Raw genomic sequence first — 10,826 nt, forward strand, 5'->3', positions numbered from 1 at the left:
TTAAGAAGTCGAAAAAATTATAATAATGTGATGAAATGAAATGAAATGTTTCTTTTATTCAAACAGGGTCTTAATTGAGCTAAACTTTCTTCCCACGCTTCCAAATCATAAGGACATGATACTAATTTGAGATTGAGACTGAACCCAATCATCCATCCTATGCAATCAGTTTATCTACCTGGTTGGCAACTACCATGATTGTCTTCACCAATTAGGTTTGTTCTCTTCTAAAGGGAAGTTTTTAATGATCATGGATGGCCAAAAGAAAAAGAAAGAAACAAATATGTAGTTCAGCAAGAGACTTCTTTGAGCATTTTCAATGGGCTATGTAATATGAAATATCTATGTTTTTGTAAATTTTGAAGGAAATATCTCAAAATAACCTATCCAATGGATTATGTATTTTATCACTAATATCTATTTTGCTACCGTACCAATTCTATATCTATATATTTTAAAGGACAGAATGAAAAAAAAAATACAATTCCGACTAAATTGGCGACTCTATAAATTTTTGGATAACTAGCCATTTATTTTATTTAAAAAAAATAGAAATATCTTTTTATTATTTTTAAAAGTTTTGTTATTCATTATTCTCACATATTACATATTATAATTTTTTTTATATTTTTATATTTTTTTAAAATTTATTTTTATTAAATTAATTATATTTTTTTATTCATTATCCATATATTAAATATTTGATTAAAAAAATTAAAAAACTGTAACGTGTGTCATGTAAGAATGATATTCCTATCTTAAAAGTGTACGAATTAAAACGACGCCTTTTAAGAAGAAAGAAGAAAAAGAAGAGACTTTGACAGAGCTTGCTTGGCCCCTCTGCAACCTGCGCCTTTCACTTTCCGCAGAGCACGCAACACAAGATAAAGATCCTTTCTGTTTCGAATCTAATTTTCTTCTCTCCATTTCCTATCAATTCCATCGATTCACAGAAATCGAATTCTACGTTAATGCCAGTGTTGTTGGTTGGCTGGGACTGGTAAGGTTTGCGTACAATGGATACGGCGTCGTCTTCGACTCCAGCAGATTTCGATTACCTGTTCAAGTTGTTGCTGATTGGGGATTCTGGCGTTGGGAAGAGCACGTTCCTCTTGAGCTTCACTTCCAGTACCTTCGAGGATCTCTCTCCGACAATCGGTGAGTTTGGCATTTCCTCCTCTTCTTACCAATGGCGTGACTTGTTATTATAGTTGTTATTTATTTAATTTTTGATTTCTTAAATATTCAATTTACATTATTTAAAAATGTTTTCTAGGTGTGGATTTTAAGGTGAAATATAATTCCATTGGGGGAAAGAAGTTGAAGCTTGCAATTTGGGACACAGGTATTTAACTGGAATTTGTTTATTGCATTTGCATATGTTTGATCAAGAAATGTTATTGTCTGAAAAGTCTCTGCTTTAGAGTTGTGTGAAAAAGCTCGGATTCCCGCATCCATTATATGGGAATGTCTCGTTATCGGCTGTTTGTTTTTACGTAGAGTGTGATAGAAAAGTATGGGTTATAAATTTATGAATTATGATAAATAACACGAAAGCTCAATTATATTAGATTCCCTTACAATGCATAATCAAACCGCATTTGGTGACCGGTAGTTGTTGTTCTTGGAAATATTAGACGTATTTTTTGGTTGTTCCCTGGATTATGAGCTGATTTAAGGACCCACAATATCCCCCCCCCCCCCCCCCCCCAACAACAAAAAAAAAAAAAAAAAAAATCATGCGAAGGATACTTTGATTTTGGGTGAGCATATGATATGTTGATTTATACTAATGCAGTTGGGTTTCATGGAGTAGAGTGATAAATTTTAGGATTTTACACCTTTGAACTAGTATATAATTAATATATGCTATTTATCACACATATGTGTCTGTGCACACACACTCTTAATTTTGAAAGCACATTAATTTAGGTTATATTTTGCTCCCATGCTTGGTTTTTGACATTAATTTCCTGTTTTCTCATCGTGAAGCTGGACAAGAAAGATTTAGAACTCTAACTAGCTCATATTACAGAGGAGCTCAAGGGATAATAATTGGTATGTTGATTCATCGCCATTTATCTATGCTTTCTTTTCCTCTCCGTGCCTTGTTAGTATGAAATCCATGCCTTTATTATCATTGGGAGTTCACCATTTCCTTAGCTAAAACTGCAAACAAGTATGCTTTATTTGTTGAGTATAAAATTACACACATGTTAAAACTGCTTGGGATAAATTTAAATTTAGGTTACCTTGTCAAGGAAAAAGTTGGGATTAATTTTTAATTCTTAATGGAAGGGGTGAGCTAAACAGAATCAGTTTTTCTGTCATTCAACGGGATAATTTTTTTCTTTCATCATGCCATAGGATTAATTATTTTGCATAGAAACGGAATGCAAATGCATGGCTGATATTTGGGATTGTTTGACGAGCATATAATGCATACCTTCATCCTCGATTCGTCCCTTTTGAGTTCTATTTTTCTTAATTTCTTTACTGATAAAAAATTCTTAATTTCTTGTTTTTTGTGTGTGTATTTGTGTGTAAAATTTTGGTGCTGCTAGCGTCTTGATATTATGTTGTTGGCTTAGATGTGTTGTTTTGAGGTATAAACCTTACATCCCAGCACAAGGAAGCGCAGAGTTGTTCTTCTGGAGAGAATTTCTTTTTTCAAAAAAAAAAAAAAAAAAAAAGAAATCTTATTCTTGTTCAATTCGTAGAGTGGAAATGCTGTAATTCTATACAAGTAAGTTGTTTTACTTATGATTTGCATTAACTTCTTGTTTGATGTTATTGAATCCCCTACTACAGATTCACTAGTATCCTTAAGGATGACCAGTGTTGTTTAAGTGTGGCCCTAGTTCTCCTTTATTGATTTTTCGGTAATAATAAACTTTAAAACGATGTTCTTGTCTTTTTCTGCCAACTGTATGTTTGTAATTGACCTAGTAGCTTATATGTTACACTTCTTTAATTGGGATGGGTTATTTTCTATACCTTAGTAATTGAATTTGGTAAATGGTGCAGTGTATGATGTAACAAGGCGTGAAACCTTTACAAATTTATCTGATATATGGGCCAAGGAAATTGACTTGTACTCAACAAATCAAGATTGCATCAAGATGCTTGTTGGCAACAAAGTTGATAAGGTATTTTTTTAGTGAACTTGCATTTATAGTCTTTTGATTCTTGAGAGCATCCTGATCTTGATAAACATGTCTGAAGCTTAGGATTGTACTAAGACCTCCCATCCCCAGACCATATAATTGCGAGAACAACACCTGGGTAGTTTCCTCTTAATGTGTTAGAGGAAATTAACAATGAACTATTAATCTTGATCGCATGATTAGGATATATACCAAGTTTTTTGAACTTTGTCTTGTGAGCTTTTTAGTTGCAGGATTCTTGGCATGTTATGTTGTTTCTATTGTTTTCTTATAACATTTTTTTGAATTAAAGATGTCAAGCACATTGAATTTACCTGTATTTTCAGGAGGGTGAAAGGGTTGTAAGCAAAAAAGAGGGTATTGACTTTGCAAGAGAATACGGATGCCTTTTCTTGGAATGTAGTGCAAAAACTCGAGTCAATGTGGAGCAATGCTTCGAGGAGCTTGTATTAAAGGTTTGCAAAATGTTAAAACCTTTCCTCTCTAAATTGTTTTTATATTATAATGTACTTTTATATGTGATTCCTCGGATGTGCACCAGTTCTGGTATGGGTTTGGTTCCAGGTGTGAAGTTTTAGTTCCCTACTTTTCAGAAACTTGGAAATAAGGATTGCCCTTATAATAAAACTGGTCCTCTTAGTGGAATCAAGCTGGATTCATCCTTGTGCCTTTTGAAGGTGTGGCACAAGGACACGAGCAGCAAAAGGATACTGCATATAAACAAAATTCTTTTTTAGTATAAAGTCACGGTTAGATGTGTAATGGCATTCTTAGGTCCACAAGGACGTATAGCAAGGAAACTGATTTATACAGACCTAGGATGTGTAAGCCCTGTGCTGGCCCTTTGAAAAAAGTGAGATCCACCATGAAAAAGTCGCACTTTTTCTCAAAGGACCTGCACAGGACTTGCATGCCCTAGGCTTGTATCTAGCATTACTCATTATCACAAGTTGCATCTTCTTTTGGTAAGATTTGAAGGCATAAATCCACACTTCTCTGTCTCTGTGTGTCTCTCTCATACCGGTTCACCAAATTATGTGTTGAAGAAGGTAATTCATGTAGCAGAATAACTATGGTGTTTGTGCCTTTTATAGCAAAGAATGCATTCGTTTGTTTGGTTTATTTGCTCAAATATTTTGTTGAGCTTTAGAGTAACTTGTGTGGATGATGTGAGGGTAACATGTTGATGTGCAGATTTTGGAGACACCTAGTCTCTTGGCCGAGGGCTCAGCTGCGGTGAAAAAGAGCAACATCTTCAAACAGAAACCTCCACAATCTGATGCTTCCACTAGTGGCTGCTGCTCTTGGTGATTGTACTCTGTTGTTTCTTCAAACCCTCCCCTCCAAAAGTAGCATTTCGTTCTTACCTTCTTCCCCAATTTGATCTAAAGTGTTTTACACGTAATTCAATTTGATGGGAAAGTGTACATTTAGTTCAAACAACAATGACTAATGTCTCCAATGACTCGTCTTCTCCTTTACATATCATGAAATACCTTTGTCCCACATTGTGGAGGTTCTTACATTTAAAAGTGCATATCTATATATATTGTATCTGCTGTTCATGGTTCTTTGTCACCATTTTTCTCTTATTTAAGAGGCTGCGTGTTTATAACTTTATTTACCAGTCTTGTGAGATCGTAAAAGGAGGGTTTGCAAGAATCAGTTGAATATTGCTGATAATATTCAATCCGTAGGTTTACTTATAAAAAAAATATATATATTTCAATCCGTAGGCGATGAGAAATGATAGTTTTAGTTGTGATTATGCTTTCAGTTGTGATTATGCATAATTATTTTGAAAAAAATAAAAAGTATAAAATTTACATAAAAAAATTAATTTTTTAATAATAGATATTATTTTTTTTTTTCAAAGTAACTGGTACCGCATCATAGTACACATCATAATATTACTCATATGCAATGGACATGATCCTGTTCGGTTTCAGTTTATTTTCTGGGGTTGGTCAGAGCGATGGCTTAATCATTTTTCTTTATAGAAATTTTAGATCTACTCAGAGTTTTAGATTATGAGACTTTTAAAACCTTTCATCTACTTTTCAATTAAAGAGTTTTTCATACCAATATGTTTACAATTCTTTATTTTTTCCTTAAATTATCTTTTATACTCCCAACATTTTTTTAACAAAATACGAATCCACCAAGATAATCTTTTATATAATTATATTTTAAATTAAGAATATTTTAATAAAATATGTTATAAATATATTTTTGTTTTATATATATAAATATATATATTTTAATGTAAATGCGGGGACGACATTAGATTGACACTGATAGTTCAAAGTGGAGCCCATACAACGGACAAAGAGGAGGAGGGGACCCAGAACCAGAAGGTGGGGTCATGAACTCTAAAATCCTTGCGTTGGGACTTGGGAGGGTGTTTTTTTTTTTTTATTATTTATTAAAAAAACAAGTAAAAGCAAGAGAAAATAAGGGAGAGAGCACGGTAGGGCATGAACACGGTAGTAGAGGATTCTGCCACCACTACCACCACTGATCCCGGCAACGTTACAATTCCGACGGACCCGAAGACCGGCGATTCCGACCCGCATGCGAAAGATGCCCCCCCGGGACCGCCATCGCGGCCGCTAGCGCCGGCGATCATAATATCCTCCACAGAACCCGATGCCATTTTCAGCGGTGGCGGCATCAGGTTTTCTGTCTCTCTCGTGTTTCTTTATTTTCTGTGCTGCTCTTTTAAATGTATTACTTGCTAGATTTCTATTTGTCTGTCGGGATCTCGTCTTGATAGATTTATGTTATTTCTTCGGTTTGGTGCTATATTTTTAGAATTTCACATTCCCGTTTGATTGATTTTTCTCCAAGTGTGTTCTGGTTTTGGAAGTTTACTCAAAACGCAACTCTCAAATGTTATGCTTTCCCTGGAAAATTCTTGTGGAAATCCTCTGTGCCGATTGCGTTCGAGTTGTTGATTGGGTCTGGATTTTGGTTAATTTTGGGAGAGCACGTACCAAGTTGTTCGCTTTTATTCTAAATAACATATAAAAAACCGTCGCAAGTCTGGTTTTAGGCTTGGGGTTTGATGTAGCATTAATTAATCCTATGCTCAGTGATGTCAAGTGGTAGAGTCGTTGCATTGTTGTTGACTTGACTTATATTGCGTCTGGAATTCAAAATCTATTTTTGTGATTTTAAATTGTCATATGCTTTTGAATCTAATATGGGACCTTTTACACAATTCAACTTTGATCATTGTGTTTAGCTAAGGACAGGCTGGCCTTATGTTTAACCAAGGGCATAATCTTTTTCACTAAGGGAAAGATCACGGAAAGGTTATTGAACCCTCAATTATCACGGAAAGATTATATTACCTTTGATATATGTTTATAAAGAATACCATGGGTGTGGTGAACCTTGAAATCTTGTCTTTGACATTTTTTTTTTTCCTCTTTGGCAAATGGAAGACTGTTTCAAATATTATATAGACCCACAATTGTCTCAGAGTGGTTGAAGTTACATATCTGACTAAGTGTTCTATTTTTATGATTAGCTTTGTTACTGGAAGCCAAAATGGAAGTTTCAACTATGGGTATTCCACTTTCAAGGGTAAAAGAGCTTCCATGGAGGATTTCTACGAGACTAGAATTTCTGAAGTTGATGGTCAGATGGTCGCATTTTTTGGTGTTTTCGATGGTACGGCCTAGGATTTTATTTCCTCTCCTCATATGGTGATGTTTTTTTCAAGCTCAAGGTTCTTTCTATGAGTAGGGACATTACTTATCCAATTACCTGTTTTGTTTTTACATGGTTATTGTCATCCAATTCAGGCCATGGGGGCTCGAGAACTGCTGAATACCTAAAAACCAACCTTTTCAAGAATTTAAGTAGCCACCCAGATTTGATCAAAGACACAAAGACAGCTATTGGTACGAAGTCGATTAACTTCTACTGTCATTATTTGTATGGAGTGATTTAAACTATTTATTCATGTGGATCATAAACCAGTAACAAATTTTCTTTTTTCCATTGTAGTTGAAGTATTTAGACAGACAGATGCTGATTACCTCAATGAAGAAAAAGGCCAGCAAAAAGATGCTGGTTCAACTGCATCAACTGCTTTGCTGTTAGGTGACCGGCTGCTTGTTGCAAATGTTGGTGATTCCAGAGTAGTTGCCTCTAGAGCTGGTTCAGGTTGCTGCCTCATCTGTTAACATTGGGATTTTTTACAACCATGCTTTTAACACCAGTATAAATTAGGAAATTTAGACCTTAAAGAAATCAAGAATTTCTCACCACCCATGGTTCATATTTTCTTTTGAAAATTAATTTGCAGACCAAAAATGCCTTTTTTAAATGATTTTTATAAGCCAGACCGATGGATTGACTTCCATAGGTTTTACTTGATTTGTGTGAAAATATAAATATTAAGAAATCTCTTTTGTCTCTTTAATTTGATGGTTGTTATTGTCGCCTTTTACAGCTATTGCTTTGTCTATTGATCACAAACCTGAAAGATCTGATGAGCGTGAACGGATTGAACAGGCTGGGGGTTTCATCATTTGGGCTGGTAAATTTTGTCTTCTTGGTATTATGTGTATGCATTTGTTGTGGTTGGGTTAGATGTGACCAAAACTTCTGCAATGAGGAATTTTTATCCGCATTTAGTGTTGATTAAAGAATAGAATGCAACTGAAGGCTGAGCTATTCAAATTGTTCTTTTACCAATTTAGTTTGTTATGCAATCGTGAACTTGTAACATGGTGCTGCTTTCACAGGCACTTGGAGGGTTGGTGGTGTTCTTGCCATTTCTCGTGCATTTGGAGACAAACTACTAAAGCAATATGTTGTTGCTGAGCCAGAAATCCAGGTTAACTTTTACCTCTGCCTTTTTTTCCCCCACTTGAACACTGAAGTGATAATCTTGACTGTTTCTTGCATCAATATTTGTCATTCGTAAAGGAAGTTTTAACAAGTTTTCGATATAATTGGTGACGTTAATGTATTTGCTCTGTGTTATTCTATTGGAATGTGTGAGGGTTAAACAAACAGATTATTGGGAACAAGTGCAACATAAGATGATTTGTCTCAAGTAGCAAGGAGGATGGGATGGATTTTGGTAGGTCTTAGGTTAAAATCTGACCAAGCAAAAGAAAAGGGTGCAACTTTTATAATCACAATTTTCTTTCCATTATTGAATCTCAAATCTTTCCTTGTTAACTACAAAATATCTTGCTAGTGGTTTTGCATTTTTGTTTTCTTAATCTCTCCTAATATCTTTTGAAATCTTTCATTGTTTAACTGCTTCCATACATATCATGGATTTCGTAGTTTTATCTTGTAATGTTATTCATGAAAAGTACCCTGAATTTTAAGTTGGGGCCGTCATGCTACTGTGAACCACTTCCTTTCTCTTGATAATTTTCTCGTACACTTTGTCATTTTATTTTGCTGAAGCATCTGGAGGTTTTGTAATGGAGCTTCACTTTACCATGTTTCCTTGTTTTGTTACTCAATGTTTTTTCATGTTCCAATGCCTAGGAAGAAGAAATTGATGGTGTAGATTTTATAATTCTTGCTAGTGATGGACTTTGGAATGTCATATCGAATAAGGTGAGTGTTTGGTAAGCCTTAAATTACTCTGCCATTAAATACTGAAACTCCTTGAAATTCCATTTTCAGTTTTTCTAAGATAAATTTGTGACACTTGGGCAACATCATCAAAGAACTGTTATCCTATAGGTCCTTGAAATCTGGGAAGTCAAATAATTTGCTGTTAAGCATTCCTCTACCCTACTGACTCCTTTTACCCGTGGTCTTCTGAGATGTGGCTTTCTCTGGAGTTGATTTGGCTCTTTAAGGTCCCTCACAAAGTTATCTTCACCTTGCCAACGGGAAAATTATTAGCTTCAAGGGCAGTATACTTTCCATTTGTTCCACATGGTACTGCATTCATGTGATATTGATTTTCTAGAACCTTAGGTTCTATGGCGCATGGGCAAAGCAGTTTTGATGATCTGGACAGTGTAGCTAGGGACATAATGTTGTTTAGTGGTAAGTGAAAGTCGTAGATGGGATTGTATACATTTCTAATCCAAAAGACAAAGCTTAAAATAGGAGTTGAAATTTGGCTTTATAACCCACTGCCTGGGACCCATGTATTGCACCCTTTAAATTCATCGGAAATAAAGAACAGAAAATGGATATTCTTTTTCCTCGGTTTGTTTTAGTGAATTATTTGGACCACCTGAGTTCCCATTCTTTGGAAAAAGGTTTATCTTGTTATTGAGATGAGGCCAGTTCAAATCATCTATACTCTCCTTCCTTTAAAATAACCTATAATATCCTTCACTCGTGTAATTATGTTTCACTAGTCTACGCCAATTGCTTGCCGTCAAGTATAAATTATATTTCATGGAATCACAGTATCTCACAAAACTCTTTTCCTTCCAGGATGCTGTGGCTTTAGTACAGGATATATCAAATGCAGAGGAGGCATCAAGAAGACTTGTTACAGAAGCTTATGCCCGAGGAAGTTCTGATAATATCACTTGTATCGTTGTTCGGTTTGATGTTTCATGAGCAGACACATTAAGCCTTTCAAGTATAAGTTAATGATCTTGCCTATCGTGATTATTCAAGACTTTTACAGTAATCTTTCCTTATTTTCAAAGTTTTGTAGGCTTTAGGATCATAAAAAAGTATCCATGCAGGTAACAAAAAAGTAGATTGTTCCACTCTTTTTCCCCCCACTTCTCAATGTAGAGTGTGAGCAGGCGATGATCTGAATTTTGAAAATGTTGGTCCTGAACAACACATAATCAGTTTGTGTTTAATTGATGGTTTATGGCATTGACGCAAATCTAGATACGTTGTCAATCTCACGTCTGAAATCCCCTTTCCTGGAGTCTTCCTTTGACGTCTTCAGCCTCAAACTCAATTCTAAGGCTGTGTTCGGTAACTAGTTCATTATTATTTACTACTATTTACGAATAGTTTATTACTATTTATTATTTTTTTACTACTATTCACAAATTATTTGATATCAGCATCTAAACACAGCCTAAGACTGTTTAATGATTACTATTTATCAACTGTTTGATATTACTATTTATCTAACGGCTCCAACATTGGCTTCTTCCTTTGTATCTACCTATCTCACCATTTTCAATACATAAATACATTTCTTTATATAAGAAATGTTGCAATCATAAAGAAATTTATTTTATAATAAAAATAATTTTACAATCAAAAGTATCGTATCAACTTATGTTAATTTATAGTTAAAATATTTTTATATATCTTTTCTTCCGTTGATTTGTGGGTATATTTTCAATATATACCCATAAATTCCAATGATTTTTGCCCCTTAGCTTCCCTTTCTTTCATTATTTGCCTATATATTGATAGATAGATAATAATAATAAATAAATAAATAAATAATAAATAAAAGAAGTCAGGATTCTCTCTCTTAATCAAATATTACATTTCAAGTCAGAAAATCCGCAAATTGGATGATTATCACACAAGGGAAGCAAAACCCACATTTCAATATTTTAGTTTTTATATTGGGAAGTTCTGAAAATCGTCTTTGTATATATAAATAAATATTAAAAAAGTATAAAACCATTAAATATTCATATATCAAAGTCAAACTCTATGTAGAGTGAGAAACTG

At 34.3% G+C, this 10,826-nt stretch overlaps 1 protein-coding gene across 1 annotated transcript; it reads left to right on the plus strand.

Annotated features, from left to right (window-relative positions):
- The first annotated feature begins 783 nt into the window (after positions 1-783).
- On the plus strand, positions 784-10,015 carry LOC122299616 (probable protein phosphatase 2C 11). Its single transcript, XM_043110002.1, has 15 exons — positions 784-1,158; positions 1,277-1,345; positions 1,993-2,058; positions 3,028-3,149; positions 3,494-3,622; positions 4,362-4,474; positions 5,117-5,129; positions 5,642-5,844; positions 6,703-6,845; positions 6,980-7,078; positions 7,185-7,343; positions 7,633-7,719; positions 7,928-8,019; positions 8,691-8,762; positions 9,603-10,015. Exons 1-15 carry the CDS (start codon positions 1,017-1,019, stop codon positions 9,729-9,731), a joined length of 1,638 nt encoding a protein of 545 aa, XP_042965936.1. The 5' UTR covers positions 784-1,016; the 3' UTR covers positions 9,732-10,015.
- The last annotated feature ends 811 nt before the right edge of the window (positions 10,016-10,826 follow it).

Source organism: Carya illinoinensis, chromosome 16 (genome assembly GCF_018687715.1).
Source record: "Carya illinoinensis cultivar Pawnee chromosome 16, C.illinoinensisPawnee_v1, whole genome shotgun sequence".
Lineage (NCBI taxonomy): Eukaryota > Viridiplantae > Streptophyta > Magnoliopsida > Fagales > Juglandaceae > Carya > Carya illinoinensis.

Coding starts and splice junctions, on each gene's coding strand:
- LOC122299616 (XM_043110002.1), top strand. CDS start 1,017: ATGGATACGGCGTCGTCTTCGACTCCAGCAGATTTCGATTACCTGTTC. Junction 1,159..1,276: donor GGATCTCTCTCCGACAATCG/GTGAGTTTGGCA, acceptor AATGTTTTCTAG/GTGTGGATTTTAAGGTGAAA. Junction 1,346..1,992: donor GCTTGCAATTTGGGACACAG/GTATTTAACTGG, acceptor CTCATCGTGAAG/CTGGACAAGAAAGATTTAGA.